Source organism: Molothrus ater, chromosome 2, assembly GCF_012460135.2.
Source record: "Molothrus ater isolate BHLD 08-10-18 breed brown headed cowbird chromosome 2, BPBGC_Mater_1.1, whole genome shotgun sequence".
In the NCBI taxonomy this organism is placed as follows: domain Eukaryota; kingdom Metazoa; phylum Chordata; class Aves; order Passeriformes; family Icteridae; genus Molothrus; species Molothrus ater.
Window position 1 is genome coordinate 26,203,426 of NC_050479.2, and position 23,208 is coordinate 26,226,633.

The 23,208-nt window shown below is 40.4% G+C and overlaps 1 protein-coding gene across 7 annotated transcripts in view; it reads left to right on the forward strand.

Annotated features, from left to right (window-relative positions):
* MCF2L (MCF.2 cell line derived transforming sequence like) overlaps positions 1-23,208 on the forward strand; it is a 157,260-nt gene that overhangs the window by 7,020 nt on the left and 127,032 nt on the right. For 5 of the 7 annotated variants that reach the window (XM_036406419.2, XM_036406427.2, XM_036406435.2 and 2 more), the window contains exon 2: positions 4,154-4,352. In XM_036406419.2, coding sequence (XP_036262312.1) covers positions 4,175-4,352 — 178 coding nt within the window. In that variant the 5' untranslated portion in view covers positions 4,154-4,174. Of the gene's footprint in view, positions 1-4,153; positions 4,353-15,313; positions 15,437-22,182; positions 22,295-23,208 lie in introns of those variants that run through there. The other 2 variants (XM_036406445.2, XM_054518517.1) reach the window with 2 other exon arrangements.

The window sequence follows — 23,208 nt, forward strand, 5'->3', positions numbered from 1 at the left end:
TAGTACAGCTGGCAGTGTTTGCCACTTTCTGTGTGACAAGGAGGATGTGTGCAATGAACCTGTCCAGTTCAGCAGCTATAGAAAGAGTTGAGCAATTTGCTTTTAACTCCATTACCCATCCTCTGACAAACACTGCAAAGCCAAAGTCTGGAAATAGGCAAAGAGAACTGAGGAAATGGCAGTATGTTGCCTAAAATAAAACAAAATTGCTCTCTTTAAACTGGGGAGAAGGTGCACCTTGCTGTAATACTTGAAGGATGTTTCATCTGGAAATCTTCTCTTCTGTTGAAGCACTGCAGTAAGTGCCAGAGAGAGTACTTTATTCTTCATGGGTGATTCCTGAGGGATCTGGTGCTAAATAATGTGTCTTTTTTTGCCTTTTTTTAAACAGATAAAACTTTTATATTAAGAAGGCTTTTAAAGTGGATTTTACTTTGTTCAAATCTACAACTGACACTTTGAAATGTAATACAGAGAATGCAGACCTGTTGTTAATATCCATGGTCTGCAGTGATTCTTTTACTCAATTTAATCAGCAGCTAGAAACAGATATGCTAGAAACACTTGGATTTTGATGCTTGCATGACAAATGAAGATTAGGTATCTGTTTCTTTTCTAAGAAGCATTAAATTTGCCCAAGGAGATGCATATTTCCCCTACTTGGGCCTGGTGCTTTCCAGATGGACTTGGAAAGGCCTGTCAGGTCCTTTGTGTGTGGAGATTTGGACCATTACTTTTCTTGCCTATATGCCTTCTGATGGAGAGTGGGAGCAAACCCATCTCTGGATGTGGTGCAATTTCCTGAAGAGTACAGGGGAAGCAAGGACAGGCATCCTGGGAAGATTATAGGGATGCAGTCCAGTTGTAGGGCTGTGGTGAGGAAGGCCAAGGTGAAACTGGAACTGAACTTGGCAAGGGATGCAAAGAGTAACAAGAAGGGATTCTATGGGTATGTCACCCAAAAAAAGGAAAGTCCAAGAAAGTGTACCCTGCTGGTAAGCAAGGCTGGCATACTGGTAACAGTGGATGAGGAGAAGGCTGAGGTGCTCAGGCTTCACTGGCAGCCTCTCTTCCCACACTTCTCAAGTAAATGAACTGCAAAATGGGGACCAGGGCAGCAAAGTTTCTCCTACTGTAGGATAAGATCAGGTTTGTGACCACCTGAGGAGCTCAAAATCATGGGACCTGATGAGGTTCATCCCAGAGTCCTGAGGGAACTGGCTGATGTTGTCAAACCATTCTGTATGATTTGAAAAGTCATGGCAGGTGAAGTCCCAGGTGACTGGAAAAAGGAAAACGTTGTACCCATCTTTACAAAGTGTAGAAAGGAGGACCCTGGGAGCTGCCAACCTGTTAGCATCATCTCTGTGCCTGGAAGATCATGGGACAGATCCTCCTGGAAGCTGTGCTCAGGCACATGGAGGATAGGGAGGTGGTTAGGGACAGCCAATATGACTTCACCAAAGGTATGTCCTGTCTGATCAACCTAGTGGCCATCTATGATAGAGTGGCCACATCAAGTGATGAAGGAAGGGTTACAGATGCCATTTATCTGGACTTCTGTGAAGCCTCTGACTTGGTGCCCCACAACATTATTCTCTCAAAATTGGAGAGACTTGGATTTGATGGTGGACTGTTCTGTGGATGAGGAATTTGTTGGATGGTCATATAGAGAGGGTGGTGTCAATGGCTCAGAGTCCTGATGGACATCAGTGACAAGTCATGTCCCTCAGGGGTCTGTATTTGGATCAGTGTTACTGAATATCTTCACTAATGACAATGGGATTGAGTGCACTCCCTGTAGGTTTGCAGATGACACCAAGCTGAGTGCTGCTGTTGACACACTGAAGGACAGGATGCCATCCAGAGGGACCTGGACAAGCTCAAGAAATGGGAATCTTGTGTGGTTTAACAAGGCCAAAGGCAAAGTGCTGCGTGTGAGGGCAACCACTGATATCCATCTGGGCTGGGGAATGAACTGCTCAGGAGCAGCCCTCTTGAAAAGGACTTGGGTGTGCTTGTGGGTGAGGCAGTGTCCAGGTGCTGCTGGACACAGTCCAGCCATTTCTGCAGCCCAGAAAGCCATTGGGTCATGGGCAACATCAAAAGCAGTGTGGGCAGCAGCTTGAGGGAGGGGATTCTGCCCTTCTCTCTGGTGAGAGCCCACCTGGAGAGCTGCATCCAGCTCTGGGGTCTCCAACATCAGGAAGATGTGGACATGTTGAAGTGAGTCCTGAGGAGAGCCATGAAGATGGGCGCAGGGCTGGAGCACATCTCCTGTGAGGACAGGCTGAGATGGTTGGAGTTGTATTGGAATAGGATCTCAGTATTACCGGATGGAACGTGCCTGGGCTCGTCTGGCCTTGCTGCCTGACCAGAGGCGGCAACTGAGGTGGTTTCACCCCAGAGACACCCCTGGCTGGCTGTATGTTGCAGCTGGCACTTGGAACAAGTCCAGGCAAGCAGGAACTCAGGTTTACCTCTAGTGGAAAGGCTTTAGGCAATGGTGAAGAGAAAAAGGAGATGGATTCTGCCGGAGGGTTTAATCCAGAGTTTTATTGCAGGGTCACAGATCTCTGGATCTTGTAACAGCTCCAACAGAATAAAGACTGCATGGTCCCCGTGTCTTTTAAGCCCCAGGGAGAGGGGGAGGGAAGGGGCAGGTGTGCCACCAACCAGGTAGGAGGGGGGAAGGCTCAGGGGACAAATGACACTTGGATGGCCCAATTGTCCCCAGGGCCGAGAGGCATCTTTTGAACTTCACCAATCAGATGATGGCCTTGCTGGCCTACTGAGATTGACGGACAGCTCTCAGCAGGAGGCAAGGGGAGGGGAAGGGAGAAGGTATTGGCACACCTGAGGGAGGAACTGGTATAGCTAAAACAGGATATTGCATCACACTGCAACAGAGTTGTTCAGTCTGGAATAGAGAAGGCTCCAGGGAGACCTCACAGCACCTTCCAGTACCTAAGGGAGCCTGTGGGAAATCTAGAGAGGGACTTTCAACAAGGGTATTTAGAGATAGAAGAAGGGGTAATATTTTTAAACTGAAGAAGGATTGCTTTTATATTAGATGTAGGAAAGGAGGGACTTTTTGTTTGAGGTTTTGTTTGTTTGTTTTACAATGGGACAGTGAGACATTGGAACAGGTTGCCCAGAGAAGTGGTAGATGTCCCATCTCTGGAAACATTCAAGGTCAGGGTTCTGCGCAAACTCATTGAGTTTGTAAGTCAAACTGTTCAATGATTCAACTTTGCAGAGTTCCCAGCTACCTTTAACAGTAGGAAAGATCATTTTGGAAAGATTAAGATGTTTCCTCATGTGGACAAAGTTTTTCAAGTTAATGCTGTTCTAGTTATTTCAGGAAGGGGCTGATTTTTGTTTATGTTAAAAAACAAACTTCCCTGTAGTTCTCTGGCATAAACTGAGAAGCTTGCAGGTGTTTAAGGATGTGCTTGCTCTCTTACCTGCAGACACATATAACAAGCCTGGTAATTTCTAGCTCCTTCTAGGCTAAGGGAACTGTTGCTGCTTCCTTCTGCTCAGGAAGAGGGCAGCAGTGAAGGATCTGGGTGCTGTGTCAGAAACCAAAGCCGGTCTTCTTGCCAGATTTCAAGTGGCAAGATTTCATTCAGTTAATTTGTTTATGAAAACTTTGAACTGTAATTTCAGCCTCCCATATAATAGCATTTGAAGTATCTTGTCCTTTTTTGTCATTATTTTTTTTCTTTAACTTTTTTTATAACCCATGTTCTGGTGTGTTCTTTCACCTAGGTAAACTTGGCTTTAGATAAACTTGGCTTTTAAGATAAATATTGACTTGTTCTGTGAAAAATACAGAGTGATAATTATTTTTTTGCCTTTATGCAGATCACCTGTGATTTGATACTTGTATACTGGGTTGTTTGTTTTTTTTAATCTTAGCTTCCTAACCTTTGATATAAGCATTTTGAGAAATTACAGGGAACTCAAACTTTTTACTTTGGGTACTATAACATGGATGACTGTTGTAAGCTGCATATGTTTTCTTCAAATAAAATCAAAGATATGATAATTTGTATGCAATTGTTATCCTTAGCATTTGAGCCCCTTCTTTCAAGTAGCTAGGTTTTTTCCTTATATTTTGCAGAAAATGATTTTCTGTTTATTTCAGAAATCAGCTCACGGAGTTTTCATGTCTGACTATTGGTATCGGACCCTGCTCCTGTGCAAAGAAACTGGAAGCTGCAACTGTTTTGCAACAGCCAACCAGCCTAATGAAGAGAAAGAAGAAGATACCAGCCATCAGGTTGTGGTGTCAGATACCATGCAGCTTGTGCAAGATAAGCAAGAGGTGACAGAAATCATGGCAGGTGAGAAAAATATAGCATATTTTGAAACTGGCTGGCTGCCAGACTGTTAAGAAGAGGACGGATGGCTTCAAGAATTTTAGCATTTGTATCTCATCTCTAACAATGAGAGTAGGACAGGGAGCCCAGGAAAAGGAATAGCTGAGTATTCAGTGGAAGGGGCTGATGTCACCACAAAAACAAACATTTAATAGCAGCCAGTGAAAACCTGCACTTGGGAGGACTGATGCTTCTTGTAAGGAATTAAAATCATTCCATGAATTAATTGTTTAGCAAAAAATAGCCATCCCAGAGAAACCTGACCTACCTTCCGTAGGAAGGACTGGGTATTTGCACACTTTCCTATAGTTTTAAAATCATAGTTTTGAGAAACTGTTGAGAAGCAAGTGAAAAATAGCTCTGCACCATATCACATTACTTAGTTGCTATGGACCATAAGCAGAGAAAAGTGTAGTGAATGCTAGTTTATGGTTGCTGGGATTAAGCATACTTTTTTTTTGTCTGTACAATCTGATCTTATATTTACCCATGCAGGAGGTTGTCACATAGTTCATCTATGAATAGAAGCTGTTCTGTGGTACTAGTGCACGTGGACAGTAATTTTATAATTTGATTAGCAGTTGCACCTGATGGCATTTGGTCTTTTTTAACACATCTTCATTTCATTTTGAAAAATGTTTTTATAAAGCCTCCAAGGTAATTAAATTTAATTAGGTAATTTAATACCTAAATATATTTATGCAAACCTCTCGAAGCTGGAAAGATGTTCCAAAACTGGAAAGGTGGAATTCACTAAAATACAGTTTTGCATTTACTACACAATTATAAAACAGGATATGACTCCTTTGTCCTAGCTGGAATGAACTAATGATGTTGCTACTGCAGAATGATTCATAGTCTGCTCTGACTTAACAGGAAGCAGTGATTAGAGTAATCATTTTGCTTTTGTACCAGTGACGTCTCAGCCAGAACGAGCTTTCTTTTGAAGGCAACAAGGAAAGATGCAAAAAACCCTGCAGTAATTCCAGAGGATGATGTCAGGGTTGATCAGATATGATTTTCTTGTTGTCCATAACTAATAGAATAGGAGCAAGAAAATGTGGACTTGATTCCTGCAGAGAAGATTTAGACCTAATTGGGGCAGTTATTAAACAGACTACTTAAAGAGTTTGTGCAGTCTCTAGCTTGTTCTTAATGAAGTCTCTAGTGAAACAAGCCACTGCTAGAGGTGAGCTGGGTGTACTTGATTCCATCTCAGTGATTTAAGCCAGGGTTACAGCACTGTGCTTCTGTGGCAGAAGATACGAAAAAGTCCCAGGAATGCAGCCCTGGAGTAGGAAGTCAGAGGAAAGATGGTTCTCTATTGTGTCATCTACAGGTTTTCAACAAATGGGAAATTGCTACTTCCCCTCCCCAGAAATTCAGGGGAGAGCCGCGTTGGGTTCAAAGTTGCATGTTTAGTCTCTGCTGAAGTGTCAGTGAATCAGTGCTTGACTGGTTTATCGACAAAGGAAGCTTAGTAAACTGCAGGGATTGAAATGAAAGGCAGACCAGGAGCTGAGCTTGGAGGTGTACTTCATAAGCATGAGACTGCCTATATTAGCCTGCACATATTTGACTATGCTAATTTCATCTTTTAGCTGTGGCTGCTGCCCTTCTATCACTGCAGTGCATGTGAAAGGGACATGAGGCTTAGTGAAAGAGGTTCTGAACTAAGTTTCCTGGCCTGAGAAGTAGCAGATTTTTTGTTGGGGATTTATCTATGTCTGGCCTGACAGCTGAATTGCAAGCCATTAATTGAAACTGCAAAGCACATGATGACACTCTTTATCCCTGGAAAAAGTGGGATGTAGTTTTCAAAAAAAGGTATGTTTGTTTTCTTTTGCCTTGAAGACAGCAGTGTGTAGACTGGGAAAGGAGCTTTCCCGGAAACAGGCAGAGACCACATGAGAAACTTAGTGGTAGATAATTTTCTGCTAAAGTTCATAAACTGTAGTAAATTAAGTATGAAAGGTTTTCTGTGCCATGTTTAATACTGTTGGTGCTAATATTGAGGATTGACTGAATCATTGTTTGTGGATATTTTATTGGGGTTTGATTTTTAACAAACCATTGGTCTTAATTAATGCAATTTTTATAAGATTTCCTGACTCAAGGGACTGCTAAAAAGAGTCTGGTTTGAAAAGAGCTAACAGGGTGAACATTTAAAATGAGATGTTTTATTCTGGTTTAATACTTATTCAAATATTTATTTCAAGAAAACAAGGAAGTGTTTTTTCTGGTGGTGAAGGGAGCCATAGTGCCTTGTTCTGTGAAACTAATCCTTAGAGTCTTCTCATGGGAGAGAGAGATACTGCCATGGAAGATCATGTTGGAGTCTTCTGTCTTGTTATTTTTGACTTCTGAAAGCAAATGTGAGGGGTGTTAATTTCCCATGCAGACTAATAATACTGTATGATGGAGAGCATCTTTCTGCTTTTATTTAAACCATATGTTGCTGTCGCTGAGGTTTTAATTCTCTCTCCCTCCCCAGGAACTCATCTGCTGTGCTGTTGATACTTTATTAACAGCAATATTTTTACTGCAGTGTCTTCCTAGAAGTTATAATTAATATCAGGTCTTCATTGTGTCTGTGAGTGCACACACACAGAGAAGATACTGCATCTTGAAAGCTTTAAGAGTTGAGCTTGAAAGTAATACATGAACCAGCATGCAAAATTTAGCTTGGGGTAGAGCACAAGTGAGATGGGAACATCATAGCATCAGACCAACTTGTGTGTCCTCTTGCCTCAATTCAAATGGTGTGTGTTATTCAGACTTCCCTCTCCTGTCTTCAGCAGAGCCTGAAAAATGGAAAGATACTGGAATTAATGGAGGCATGGAAGGCAATAATGAGTCTTTACCAATAATCATAAAAAAATTAGAATTTAGTATTTCTATATTTTCTCAGTGCCTGTTTTGTTGTTCTACCTGTGTGGCATTGGACTTCAGGAGTGATGTGCTTGGAGGCCTATTTACATACAGCAATTGATATTTATTTTCTCTCTCCCTTCAAATGGTTTGACACCTTTTCTTTATTTGTTTGGATTTTTTTTCCCTGTTCAATTCATGTCTGTTTGGAATATAATCTTTTTCTGCAGGGGTTTTTAGCCTCCTGCCATGATGCAGCAGAGGAAACTTCTGGTGGTCTCAAGATCTGGTAGTGTTACATCTTGGGAGCTGTAATTGCTGAAGTAGTAGGAAATAGCCATGAGGGTGCTAAAGTCAAAGCTTTTACAAAAGTAAGGGACTATCATGACTCTGCCCAGGTTTTGACGAATCCAAGAATGCAGGTAACAATGACTGAAGTCTGAAGTCTCCTTAATCCAAGCTTATCTAACATGACATACTTAAGGAGTAGGAAAATATTTTTAAATTATTTCACGTTATAAAATGTGTGTCATTTTATCAATTTACCTGATTGTTGACATTTTTGCATCTGAAATTACAAGGCAGCTGAAAAGACAGCAAAGTGACTGTGATGTGCCAATTCCAACACTTGGAGCAGTGCTGCAAAGCACAAAATCAGCTGTTGCACTCACAGGCACTTGAAATGCTCACCTGTTACACTCATGCTCTTTGAAAGAAATGTGCGTGGTATAATCTCAAAATGTTAAATTGCATTGTTTTCCATACATAAACACCCTTTTAGGTACTTCTCAGTGGCATTACTGAAGGTGACAGCTTTAACTGAATTATATACATCTGCAACATGACTGGAACAGGATTGGAACAGGTTACATTATCAAGATCACTGATGACTCATCACCTGCATCAGAAGAGGGGAAAAACAACATTTCTCTTAAACACTTATATGTCTGGTAACTTCAGTTATACTCAGAACCCCTAGTATAACTTCAGCCTTTGCTTCCACTAGGCAGAACTGTGTAAATACAAGATTTCAAAAATAATGTACAAGGGAAACATTGTGGGGATTCATTGTTACAATAGGTATACTGTTTCAAATTAAGTGACTTCGGAAAACAGTAGTTAATGCTGTTTGGATCGAGTCCTTTCTATTCCTTGATAGTGTACCAAGGCAACCTTTAAAAATCTTAATTAAAAATGAAGAAACTGAAATCTGTCTCTTTGAAGCTCCTTGTATTGATAGCTGGAAGAGTGTCATTGCATTTTTGGAGAGAAGTCTTTCATTTATGCAATATATGTAGAAAGTTCCTTGATTCTTGGAACTGTTTTATATTCTCCAAGAAGCTTTATCAGATTCAATGCCTTAATAGAAGTTTTATTTTAATTGGCAGAGTTGTGTACATTGCAGTATGCTTCCACTAACAACTTTATGAAAAAGTTTTCTTTGCAGAGGATAGCTTACAAACTAGATTGGTACAGCTAGAAGGTACATGTGAAAAATGAGGCTATGAATATCATACTGAGTATTTTCTATATGCTTGGAGGTTGTTTGCATATACAAAAAAAATAAAGTGTCAACCCCAAAATATGTGAGGCAATTGAAGATTTCCTCTTTGTTAGAATTCCAGAGGCATCTACAAGAAGACCACATTGTTTCATGGGTGTGACACCAATGTACTTTCATTAACATTGGTACATCTTCTGTGGAATGCAGCCAGCAAGGGAATTACAGACTTCTCAGCCTCAGTTTGCTTCTCAGTTGTGCAGGTGCTAAATAGCCCATGACCTTTTTTACCTTTAAATACAAGCCAACTAGGGCAGGACTCTCTAAGCCATAATACACAAGCCACTTAGTGATACAGGTCCAGCACGTAGCTGGGAGCTATTGTTGTCCCTGGTGGCATCTGTCACAATGCTCAAGGAGGGGGAAGTTGGGATTTGTTTTCTTTTTTTATGAACATAGATCTGGGCTCAACATAATTTTTTTGGCAGAAAAGGCTATTTGTTTTGCTGTGCACTTTTCTTCATCTCCTTGGTATCAGTGGGTTGCCCTTTAAAGACTGGTTGTGTTTTGCTGTGGAGCTTATAAGAAAATCTATGTAGAGCTTTCTGTTTGGTACTAGTGTTTTGATTGATGTGAAGTGCATGCCCAAGTAAGATACAGAAAATGTGTGCAGGGCTAGCATTTCCCATTGGTGGAGGCTGTTTGCCTATAAATGTCTTTACAAGCCTGTTCCCTTGCTGGCTGCTGTAGGACTGGTACCAGTCTCAGCATGTGTTTGTGAGCCAGTGTTTTTATGTGTTAGCTCAAGGAGCTGCTTTTTATTAAAACTCAGTTTCAGCTGAGGGAATTTGGCAAATTCTTATGGGCTTTACTCCTCAAAATGAGACACGTTTAAAATTAATTGGAATAATCTGTCTAACAACGTGGAAAAGAAAGCCTTTGCATGGTAAACCTCTTCTGTGTCATGTTGCTGCTCTGAGGAATAGAGCAGTGAAATCCAGTCTGATTAAAATCAGTAGGAGTCTTGTCAGGATTTTCATCTTAAGACTTCTAAGCTGTACAAGTTAACCACCCTCTTAAATGAAATTAATATTAAACATCTTACTCTAATTCCCTATTTCCTGGGAATTACAGCAGATATGGAATATATAAAAATAACTTCTTGTTCAGTACAAGAAGTTAGAGCAGAGAGGCTTCATTAGTGTAAAAAGGCATTGCCAGCTAAAAATGAGCTATGCAGAGGTAGTTTGGCAATGTCAGGAGTGAAATTCTATGTGTTGTGTGTACGTATGCATCTGTCTGTCTGTCTCTCTGTCTTTGTAATTAAGTGCCACACTTGATGGATTTTCAGTTCAGCTGCTGTTTGCTGAAAAAGAAAAACATTTTCAGGAAAGGGTCCTGCCTGAAATTACTCTTAGCTTTTATCAAAGGCATGAAAGTATTTTTAATTGTTTCTTCAAAGTTCTTTAACTCTGTTGAGAAATATTTCAGAGAGATGTCAGAAGCACAAGTTATAGGTGTTCTTTGGTTTGTAATCTATTTAAAATCTATGGGCATTTAATCAGAAGGGAAAGCAGTAACATTTAGTTTATTGAGAAAATTCCTAGCTTTTGTGATGCATCTGAAAGTAGTGAATCTTTCTCTTTTTATTTAAATTATGCTTTGCTTTTCAGATATTCTTAGTGCAGGATGAAGCAATAGATGCTTGCTGAAGCTAAAGCAGGAAAGCTTTGTCAATTCTGTTTAGTCCCTGACATGAGTGAGTACCTTTGTGCTTTTGGTGCCTCAGGTGGCTCCAAAGAAATTGGACAAGTGTCTAAGCAGCAGCATAATTGAAATTCAAGAGGGGTTACATGTCTGACCTGCTTAGGCATTCTGTAAATTCCACTTTCCTGCATCTGTAGGCAGTTGATATCTTTGTAAATCTGCTTGATTATAATAAATAAACAGAAAAAAAACCCCAAACTCTCTATTAGAAACTGACTTATTCTGTAAGGGCAGGTTGCTTGCTGGTTTTGGCACTTGCTTCTTGGGTTGGGAAGATGGGGAAGTTGTGAATGTAGATGTTAGGTCTTGGATAGGTGCAGTAGGAACCATCTGACAAGGTCTCACATGCTGCCTTAATATCATATCAGTGTCATCTACGTATCTGTAGGGAAAATGTGGGGTTACAGAGCCTCACTGGCTTCCAGCTGGACTGTTTGTGCTGGACCATTTGTCATGGAAATAAATTGCTTTGCCTCAGTTCTAGCCAATACCCAGATTAAATGTTGGTTCAGTTGTTGCCTCTGGCACTGAGGAATTACTCAGGGCTGTTTCATGCAAATGCACAGATTTTCTGGGGCTAATCAGTGCACACTCTCTCAGCATTTAGGAAGTCAAACCCTCATTGCATAGGAGAAGAGAACTTTGGTAACAGAAAGACCTGAGAATAATGAAATCCAATATTGGAGTTTCTTTTCAACTCTAGTTTTGCTTTTTGCTATAGCTGGAAGCAATTTAAGTTGTTCAGTGAGAAGTTTTATTTTCTCAGCTCAGCTTATATCTGTTTAAGCCTATTTCTTGATCATAGGGGGCATTAGAAAAAATTGTGATTCTTTAAAATTATTTGTTGTACATAATTAGATTATTGTAGTCTTCAAATGTCATCTTAACTAATTATTGATCACATTAATATGTTTTCCACTGACATTGCTAAACAACTCTTTATACAGAGAAGAGGAAAGTAAATTTGATGTTGTATCTGGAGTCTGTCAGTGAAAATTTCCTGCTGTCGAATTTGTGCAAGTCTGTTTTGCCAGGACTTACCTGGGGAAATGTACTTATTTACTGAGTGTGTGGAGAAAGGAGGGGAAGGCTTTTTGGTATCCCTGCAACATGTGTAACTTCCATCTGAAAATCATCTTGGAGAAAAACAGCTACACTGAAAATGACAGATTCAGTAGAAAATAAGGCACCTGGGCTTAACTGCTGCCACGGAAACCTGTCCAAAGGTGAAGGTTTTGGGGAGAACACATTAGTGGTGCTTCTGCTGAGGTTTCTTTGAGGTAGGGAGCAAGTCCTTGAAAGCCAGGCAGTCTTGCCAGCAGCTTCTGTTTCCGGTAAGGTATGTGGATACACGCACGAGGTGAGGTATATGCAAAGAACGTACTGGGGACTTTGTAATGCTATTAGGAATTGCCAAAATTGAAACAAGGCTGGTTCTAGAAGCAGCTCTCTTAATGCTGCCTGAAATCCTCTTCACTAGCGTTCTTTGTGTTGTGGACAGATTTTTTTCTAGGTGAAACACTAGCAGTTGCTTTTTTCCACAGACAGGGCTTGCAGTCAGAGGAGTAGGGGGAAAAATATGGAAAAAAATGCTACATTACACATGTTTGCTTTTGTACTTTTTTTTTCCCTTCCCTGTTATTGCTTCTTTTGAGAAACACCTCATTGTAGGACACTGACTGTATGTTCTGTAACCATACTGTGTATTGAAATTTGCTGTTGGTGTGCTGTACTGTGCCTCTGTGTGGTTTCAGTGCAGAGCAATGGTCTCATGTGGTGTATTGTGTACCTGGGCATCCTTCATTGCACAGAAAAGGGCTGTGCCTGCCCTTTTTACTGTTGGAAAACATGTTTACATAGGAAGGCTATCAGTGAGATTACAGGAGGTACCAAAATGACATCTGTGTGTGCAGCCAGGACCAGTCCCAAATGGAGCAAATGGGTTTTCCTGTTTTACCAACTGGTGGGGTTCCAGCAGTGCTGCTGGACATTTGTTCACTGCACTGAAAGGAAGAGGCTCCCCAGCAGTGTGTGGGAGAACAGTGCCAATGTTTGGGGCACTTTGGTAGCATTCAGGTGTTAAAAATCTGAGAGGGGGTAATTCCTTCAGCAGTTTTTCTGATGAGGACTGAGCTGCCTCATCATGGCTTCTCTTAGCTTTGCCCAGAGCTGTAGGCACACAGGTTGTGGTAATTGGGAGTGGGGCTGTGGCTGAGCCTCATCCCCAGTGGGCCACAGCTGTGAAAAGCAGGTGAGCAGCATTGACAGCAATGAGCCATGGAAACATTAACAGCAATGAGCCATGGAGGGCCCAGGTGAACTGAGCAATCACCAAAGGGAACAGAGGGCACACAGGTGCAACGCATCAACATGAGGGGTGTAAAAGGCTGGGCTAAAGGACAAGAAGGGCAGACTCTTGCAGCCTTCTGATGTGATATGATGTTACTCTGTTTGGGTTAAAGCCATCTGAAATGGTCTGGTGATAGTCTGTGTATTGTGGCTCTCACAACTGCCATATGTGCTGCAGCCCAGAGCTCCTGTCATTCTTGAGAAGGCTGTCTGCAGTTTGGTGTGTGTGGTGTTCTTGAGCTGCTTCATGTGCCCTGCACACACCTTGTGTGGTTTCTCAAATGGCAGGGCAATCAGCTTCCTGCAGAAGGGGTACAATGGCATTGGGGTTCCTGACATAACACCATAGCAAAGTTGGGTGGAGCACTCACTCAGAAAAAGAGTTTCTCCAGTTTCCTCCTCAGCCTGGAAGTCTGTGTGGATGCTCAGTCTGGCTGCTGAGGTCTTCCTGGGTGAAGAGACTGAATTAATGAATTGAAGAGTTACTAGACTAGAGGGGGTGGTAGCAAGGGGAAACTTTATTTGCTGCTGACTGTGGCCCCACCTTGTAATAGCAAAGTCATGTGTTTCTCTAAGTTTCCAGTAGTACTTACACTTCTAATAAATAATCACTTGTTTTGTGGTGCATGGTGAGTGCTTGGAGCAGAGATCCTGTCTCATCTGATTGCATTTTAAAAGAGGGAATTGTGTAGATGTCAGAATCCAGGCAAGGGCTGAGCCCTGATTGGTGTGTGCCTTTCAGCAGGCAGGTGAGACACCAGTCCCTGCAGAAGGGCACCAACAGGGATGAAGCTGAGCTTGTCCCATTGCCATTTTCTTTGGATTGCTTAGGTGAGCGTGTCAGAAATATGGATTGTCCTGTGCTCCTCTCACAAGGCTCCACTTATTATGTTCTAGTTAGGGAATTTAGCCCCCAGTAGGTTCAATTATGAAAGGCAAATACTGGGTGTTATTAGGGCAAAGTTCTTTGGAATCCTTGTTCTGAGCATTTATTAGGTTCATATGTGTTCATCTTGTTCTTTGTGAAGTTTTGAAGAACTTCTGCTTGGTCTGATCTGGTTGGTTTTTAGTCATTGCTGGTTGGAATCAGTTTGGTGGGGTTTCCTTTATTTATTTATTTATTTTGCAAATCTGTGTAATTGTTAAACAAAGTGAGAAAATAAAGAGCAAAAAATTCATAATAAAACTCTCCCTTTCATGAACTTGAAGAATATTTGAATACTTTTACTGGCAGAATTCTTGTCAACTGGTTCTGTTAGCACAGTGTATCTAATATTCCCAACTGTAACATGTTATTTGTCATATATATGTCATTATGTGAGATGATGTCTCCAAAGGCAGCCAGGAGTCAGTGCTGTCCTTCTGTCCACTTTTCTATTTGGTTTGTTTTCCTCCTGAAGAGGTGAAGAGAAAACAAATGCATATTTAAAAGTATTGCTCATTTCTGGTTTCACAGGGACTGCCAAAGTGATGCCAAAGTATCCAGAAATAGATACTGTACGTATTTAATGCCCCTGTCCCTGGCCCTTTAATCTCCTTCAAGAAATTGAATCTTGCCCTTCTGTGCCCAGTAGATGTTGCTGTTGATTCAGTAACACTGAAAGAGGACAAGTAGAAAAATGCTTTAGGAGCTCGGAAGATTTATAAATTTTCTCTATCTTATTCAGAGAAAAGAGGCTACTTAAAAAACAAATGTAGGGCCTCGATTTTAATTTATATATATTGGCCTTCCAATCTGTATCATAAATGAGAAGTAAGCATTGTGTGAGTTACTGATTTAATGTCCTGTGGAAGAGCTGCATTGAAAGTGGATTTTGTACCTTGCATCTCTGTTATGGTTTTACTAAGTTTTTGTATTTTTATCCTCATCCCAAGAAGCGTGAATCATACCAGTCATGATGATATCTCTGTAGCATGGTGCAATTTTGCAAAGCTATGCTGTATGACTGGAATAGGCATTCTGTAGCCTTTCCCAAGTCAGCATTGTTTCTTGGGAGCTGGAGCCTTGCCAAGTTGTTAGAGCACTTTTTGGGATGAAAACCCATTGCAGAGGGTGGGTTTTGCACACTTCTATCGAAGGAGACAAAGCAAGGGAGGTAGGGCACTTTTGGAGAGGAGGCTGGAGGAGAAGAAAGAAGAAAACATTTAAAGGTGCTGTTTACTGTTCAGTAAGGTCATGTGTAGGGGAAAGTTTTTTAATTATTTTTTAATGCAGTCTCGTCGTCTAACAGAGTTTGAGAAATAGTTTGCTATTGAGACCAAAAAAATGTGTGACTAAAATACTGAGTAGATAAGCTCACTGCTGAATTTTCATTCCCTGGTGTATGGGAAAACACCTGCAGCTGCTGGTTTCCTTGGTAACAAGTTCACTGCAAAATCTAAATGCACTGCACTAAGCCTGTCAATTGTACTGCATTTGAGGAGGGTTTAACATGCACAACTGGACCTTTTGATACATGAGTTTCTCAAATGCCCTGTCATTTATGCTGTTTTTGCATAAAATACCTAATTAGAGGAGATGTGCAACATGTTTTGGATTTTGGACAAAACTACAAAAAAGGTTGGTATTTACAAGTCTAAACATGGCCTCTGTATGTGTGCGTAAATATTTCCTTACAGCATCTTGTTTTCTGAACACTTTTTAAATCTTGCCTTTTAAAGCTCAGTGCTATTGCTTGCATATTGTTGAGTCTTAACTGCTTTTTGGAGTTGGAGATCAGAGAGCTGCTGAAAGGAATTGCTAGTACATGTGCCATATAACAAAATTTTGGCAGGAGATTGGTTTTATTTGTCTAAGTAATTCAATATGGAGTACATGTATATGTTCTCACAGAGGAGTATTTTTGCTCTGACTGAAATGAGTATGATTTCATATATTGTGTTAGAAGATTTTAGTGATGCTTATGATTAGCTTCAACTGTTCGTGCGAAAAAAAATCTGTGGAACAGTGTGGTTGTGTTAGTATACCAGAAAAAATAATTTAAAACCTGTATTGTTGTACTTTAAGAAAGAGAAACTGTTGAGAAAGTATTGTAAAAGAGTTTGATTGTTTTTCAGCGAGTATGTTTAGCATCGCTTCATTGTGTGTACCTGGATCACAAGTACATGAAGTAAAAGTCACATTTGTGACTGCCTTTCTGTTTGTAAAGGGGTTTCCTGTATTTATTGGGAAAATAACATACAGTACTGAGAAGACTAGGCAGTATAAAAAACAACAACATATGTTGACAAAACATTGTCTGTAGCTTGTCAAATATTATAGCCATCTGGCAGTGACTCCATGGTGGGATTGCTCTCTAAAATAGGCTTTAAAATGTTTCATAAACTCCTTTTTCTTTCTAAAAGGAGGCAGCTGTTCAGATGAAATGATGTATGAGTTTAGTTACTAGACTCTTTGCATTTGGGATCTTATTCATGAGTATTAAACAACCTTTGAATCCAAGACCTTACTGTGTTTTTCCCCATAGATAATATTGCATGTCATTAATGAGATATATCTTTTTAAAGAGCTGTCTCTAGAAAAGACTTGAAGTTTTCATGGACTTTCTTTTATTACTATTTGTTTTGGGTCCTCTAAGTTAGTATTGCATCAGAAGGGTCCATGAGCTCTGTGTGTACAAGCTGAGCCTGTTGGGGGATTGAGGAGGTGAGGAGAGCAGGCAGATATGCTATCTTTTACATGAGAAACCAGTCCTTAGTTTTAAATGCTCCCTTGAAAATGTCAGGGAAAAAGAAAAGGGACAAAAGGAGAGTGAAAGAACTATTTGTACAATGCAGTTATTTGTGTTCCATTTTCCAAATCCCATCATACCCCTTCTTGCTGCCTTTACACTTTGAAAAACATAGATAACAAAAATATTTTTTTCTATTGTAGAGCCATTAATTTAGATCCTTGAGCAGTATGCTGTCTCATTGTGTGAGGGAATAAAAGTTAAACCATCTAAAACTACTCTGCTTTTGAAAGCTCTTTGCTTACAACCCACTGCACCACTGATAATTACTCTACAACATAGCCCATTTGCACATACATGTGACAGTGAAGAGAAATCTGATACTTAGAAAGAAGAAGTAGAATAACAGTTTATACAGGTAATTTTGTGCTATGGAAAGCTTTTGGATACTTCAGGAGTCTCTGATTTCTGTATTTGATAACATGACTTCAAACATTAGTTGTTAGGTTGTTTATGGTTATGCATTTCTTTGGTTTTACAAAATAGGGCCTTCCAGACAAAGTTACATAATGGTTTTTGCTCCTGTAACAGGGGATGCTAGCAATGACAGATCCTACCATGCTAAGAACTACAGATGCAAAAGTGACTATTTCCTTAATGCCTGTCTTGTTTTTCTCTAAAGGGTTGGTGGAAATTTTGAAGGAAGTAAATGGGTCTTAGGGGGTGCTAATGCAGATCAGTCTCTAGGGGCCAAAGAGACTCCTCCTTTCATGTGTGTTGGTCTTGTTATAATTTAGCAATTTTCAGGTTGGGCCTTCCATGGTATCTGGTATCCTTAAGCCTCATCTTTATGCTGCCCTTTGGAATTCTGCTTTTAAATAACATTTCCTAATGCTAACCTGTTCTCCCTGCTGTTTGTCTGTGCTCTGCTGATGCAGTGACAGTATTCAGCCCTGAAAATGTTCTTCCTCTTGGGTACACAAGTAGGAATGGTGAAGAGAATGCAAGTGTTCTTCTTCAGGGATTCAGATTTACCATGGCCCTGATGTTTTGAAGGTCTGGGAGGGAGCTGGCAGCTGAAGGAGTAATTTACAGCCGTTGAAACTGATCTTGTAAAGAGAAGAACACTGAGAGCAAAATTTTGCAGAAACAAACTTGAAGCATTTGAGAAATGGCAAGAATACATAACCTAAATTTTTTTGGAAATTTCACTTGAAACTTTTAGATCTTATGAAACGTGACATGACTTAGTGAAAACAGGTACAGTGCAAGAGCAGCATGATTACAAAGCAGCTGTTGAAAATACCAACGTTGAAGATACTTTGATTGCACTTCTTGGTGCATTCTGGAGATTAATTACCAGTAACTTTCTGCAGCTGACCTGACAGCATCTGGGTAGGGCTAGAAACCAATGTCTCCTGAACTGGAGTAGGAAATGGTGTACTGTACTCTGGGGCTGCGTCTGCGAGTGTGTCCCTCTGCATTAATCTTTGTGGATTTACGGGCCAGCTCTTGATCATGGTTGTGATATTTTTTTTAAGTATTTAGTAATTTTAAAACTTAAATTATTTGAAAGTGAAATCAAGGAAACCTCTTTTTTTATCAAAAAGCACTTAATTTTACTGCATTTTAAGTAAGTGAAAAACCCCCAGCATTGTATTAAGTTTCTCACTGACAAGCAAATCCTTGTTTTGGATTGGAAATAATTCTGAAGAGTCAAAGAGGGAAAATAAGAAAAAGCAACAGTGGTATGTAGTCAAAGAAACAAGGAAATGTATACATTCTTGCTTATATTTTTCTTTCCAAAGCAGTAACAGTTTAGGACTGTGGTCATTTGAGAAAAACTAACAGTAGGAGTTCTCCTTATCTTTTCTGGCTTACTCCATAAGCCTATTGAAGCAAAAGTTCAGTCTTTCTGTTTTAAGGAAGCATGAAATGGTGGTTTGGATATGGCTTACAATATAAAGAAATCTAAATGACCTTTTTCTTTCTGACAGTTCTACTATAGTGCAGCAGAGTAACTATAAACTGAAGAGTAGTCATTTTCCCTCATCTACTGAGGGGTTTTTGCAGATCATTTCCCAGGAAAGATCAGTTTAATTTGGCCTGTTTGAGAAGTAAACTGATCTTTCCCAGGAAAGATCAGTTTAATTTGGCCTGTTTGAGAAGTACCATATTCCATGAAGAATATTAAATGAAAAATAAAGGGGATCTGAAAGTACTATTTCAAAAAAACCCCAACACAACAAATCATTGTAAATTGGATATAGTGATTTTTGCTTGTCAAGAAATGCAAAATGCCTTTTTTAGAGGCAAGTTTTTTTCCTACCTGGAGTCTTCTGCCACTTTTGATGGTACCTGATGTATTAAGCATCCACCAACAAAAATAAGAAAATAATGCTACTTTATTTACTGAGGATTATTTACATTAAAATAGGGCAATAGATCTGGTAAGGAAACAGAGAAGTTTTCAAGCTCTGTTGTAAAAGACACAACAGCACCATTGCAGGACATGTGATGAGTGTGAACATATTGCAGCAAGACAGATCTTGTTTGGGGCATGGCCTCTTTGGCTGCAGGTGAAATATCCTTGTGGTTGTTGGAAATTACTTTCCTATTTCTAGATGATTAATAAAAATAGATTTCTAGATGAGCAATAGAAAGGTTACCTTCCTATTCTGAGATTTTAAAAATTTTCCTGTTGTGCATTAAGAGAAAGGCAAGTCCTTTAAGAGTACTTGTGGTGCATTCCAGGAGGGAGGGCAGCACCCAGTGTGGGGTGGTCAGCAGCCTTGGGGCAGCACATCTGCCAGAGGTGGGTCTGGCAGCTCAGCCAGACCAGCCACAAACTGTATCTTCCCACCTCACTGCATTCCCTGAGCATTGCACTACTTCCTCTTACAAAAGGGAAAAGCTTTCTGTCACCCTAAAGCTGCACTGAATGCTACTTTTTAAGATGTATGAGTGGAAAAGGGCGGTCACATTTTAAGATCCATCCCATTCCATCCCTGGAGGTATTTAAAATCTGTGTAGAGGTGGCACTTAGGGACACAGTTGAGAGGTGGACTTGACAGTGCTGCACTAATGGTTGTACTCAATGATCTTAAAGGTCTTTTCCAACCTAATGGTTCTGTGATTTAAAAAAAGTTCCAAATTAAAGTTGACATCCTTCTACTGAGCCCTTTGTCTGTGTTAAAATTTGTCAGCCTGTTCCTCAGGGGTAAGCACTTCAGTTTTAGTCTGTGTAATCAAATTGAATGGTCCTGGAAAAACTCTGATTTTTATTCTGAGTAGGTTTTATATAGTTGATTGTATGTAAAATTAACAATTATATGTGGCAGTTAAATATCCCTTTCTGTTACAGAGAAATTTCATGAGTGTTTTAAATCAATCCTGACTTGAATGGTAGACCTGCTGAACTTTTCTGTGTGCAGCTTGTTCTTTTGAAATAGGGATTTTTACAAAGTAGGGCATGTCATAAAATTTAGACTTTTAATACTCAAAATGTGAATACACACAAATCATTTGATTTAAAGCTCAGTACTTTTTAGGATACCTCAAAGGTTTGAGCACTAAAGAAATGTTGGACAGACTCTTTTGGAGGGAAGAAATTACTTTTACGACCTCTCATCCAGCATTTCCTTTGAAAAGAAAATCACACTAACAACAGAAGACAAAAGGTGTGTGTTTTCTGGATCCACTTAATTTCAGCATTTGCATACATAATACTAAGTCTGTGGAAGAATATGGCCGTGGCATCTCTGCACCTATACTCTACCATCTATTTAATTATCATGGTGCCAGTAGCTGATCTTCCTGAAACCAGAGCTCCCTGGCATCCACTGTGTTATTTTTCTACATTTAAAGTACTGTGGTTTCATTTCTTTTGGGGTTGGAGTAGTTTCCCTTGTGAAGCCTTTTCTTTATACATATATATGGAAGTGTCCCAATGAAGGAAATAACAGTGATGCTTCATTTCCTTCCATATTACTCCTTTTTGCAGCAAATTCATTCCCTGCTCACCTTTATGCTTCCTGTTCTCAGTCTTCCTAACTTCCTGCACAAAGTACTTCCTTCATCTATAAAGATATCTCAGTAAACTTAGAAAGGAAGGGTCCTACTTGGCACTGCATTGGCAAAAGACAACATTCATTCATTTATTGCCATGCCTGCTTTTAGAGGAGTGCAGCTGTGGGCACATCTGGATAGTTTAGCTCCTCAGTCTGAAGAATAATAAAAGACTGGAGCAGGGGCAACTGGAGGTGTTACATTAAATAAACTCTTTCAAGGCTGTTGGCTCTGCAGTTATTACTGGCAAAAAAGGACAAAGAAGAAATCTGAATGAAGCACTTACAAAGTAACTTGGTACTCTTTAGAAACACAGCAGACCAGTAGAGAGATTCAAATGACATTTTATCCAAGCAAGGGAGGCTGGAGAAAAAGAAGACCCTGCCTGTTATGCTAGAAAGTATTGAAACCTGTGATCTGGTCAATCACTTTTAGTTAATTCAGGCTGAAGAGCCTTACTACAAAACTTCACAGCAGTGTGAGAAATGCTTCTCTAGCATGAAGCTGACACAGGTTATGAAAGAAACAGAATAGGGAAAGTTAGTAACTAAATTAAGCTTTACAAACTAATTGATGTGGAGTTTTTTTTTGCTTTTGTTCTTTTGTTTGTTGGGTTTTTGGGGGGAGGGATTTTGGTTTTTTTTAAGGAGAGGCTAGATTGCAATTGCTGGGGGAGGAAGCAAGCTGTTTGGGGAAGACTTGAAAGTACAGGGAGCTGGATTGTGGCAAGATTGGGCTAAACTGGAGAAGAGGCAATCAAATAGAGAGGAGTATGTTTGTTGCATTTCATCTATCTTTTACTACTTTTCAGCCATGAGCAATAATGGAAAAGGAAGGGGAAGGTGAAGCTTTTCCCCTCCTGCTGAGTACTTGATCTGGGTGTCACCTCAGCCTAGTCCCTGTGTGGGGATATCACACATCCCAGATGAGGGAGCCTGGAGAGCAGCTGCCAGGACCTCTTCTGTATGGCACATACTTTCTCAAAGAAAAATTTATTGAGTTTGAGGAGACACTGAGGACTTGATGGAGATTTGGTAAATTAATATATTAATTAAAGAAGGTGTAATTTTAATGGAACTATTCTATTAACTGCTCCTGCACATCTGAAAGCTTCTTTAGTCTGTTATGAATGAACCTTGCCCATATGCAAGGCTTTGTATGAGTGTTTTGAGCATCAAGTTTTTAAGAAGAAAAACTTTGATTTTTTTGTTTCCCTCCTTCCTCCATGTATTTGCTAAGTTCTCTGTATTTCTTCAGATTGTGAATCTAGGAACAATTTTCTCCTTGTGAAAGAGTGAGGTGTTGCCAAAAGCAGAATACTGCCATCTCTGCTTATGAATCCCAGTTTCAAATCCCAGATGCTTTACATAATAAAGCCTAACTGGGCTGATTACCAAGAGAACTCAGTCATTCAGGGAAATAAAAGGGAAAATCCCTTTTCTTCATGGAGGAAGAACTCGTGCCAAGAGGAGGTTGAAATGTTAAAAATGCATTTTCTGTTTGGATCTTTCATATCAACTGTCCTGTTTCCCTCTTCTTTCCCTTTGATTTACTGGAGAATCAGTATCACCCTTGTGCAGTGGGTGTATGTGGCAGTTTTTGGTAGGATCTGAGAGGACCTGAATTTATAAAAACCACGTTCAATGGGTCTCTTCCCTCTCTGCAGAAGCCCAGCTTAGGTAAGTCTCCCTGGCTATGTTTGCAGTGTCTTTGGAGAGCAGTGGTGCCCGGGTGCTGTAGTTTCTCTGCCCACCCACCCGGTCTATAGAGTTCTGGGGCATGTGGTGGGTGGGGCCATGCAGGCTTGGCTGCCTGGTGCCGACCCTGTGGCGTCACTATAAGCTGTAAAGGATGTTTGGCAGGGCATTCCGATGCACAGGCACAACTGTGCATCCATATGCTCTGCCTCCTCCCTCTGCCACAAGTGATGGGGCAGGGCCTGTGTGAAGTGGCAGCAGGGAAACCTCGCTGTGCTTCCATTTCTTGTAGTCCTGCTTTATAGTCAATGCATAATTTTCCTTATGCTACAGCCACTCTTAGGCTCCATGGGTTAAACTGGAAGCCCTCTTGTGGATTAGTAATTGACTGAAAAATAAGAAATAGAGCGTTGATTTAGGTGGTCAGTTTTCTGTGGGTGGAGAGGGAGTTACTGGTGGAGAAAGGGATTTCTGCAGGGGTTCCTGCAGCTGTTCAACATAATCCTAAATGAACTGGAAATGGAAAAAAGCATAGAAAGAGAAAATTTGCAAATCGGTGAAAATACTTATTCAAAATAGTAGAATTCAGTGCTGAAGTGCAAACTGTTGGAGGATAAATTGGTGGTGCTAAGTGATCAGTAGAGAAGGTGAAATTAATTGCTTGTACAAGTGATGCAGATGAGAAAAGAAAATGCTATCCTGTAAGCTAAGCTGTTACCCTCACTGAGAGACCTTGACTGGCTGTGGGTAGTTCGCTGCAAACAGCAGCAGCTCCCTTGGCATTCAGAGTTGGTCCGAAAGGCAAACAAAACATTACAAACCCCTGAGAGGGAATGTGAGAACAACAAAATCCTTATGTCACTGAGTAATCTCTGCTGTGCCTGCTTCTGGAGTAC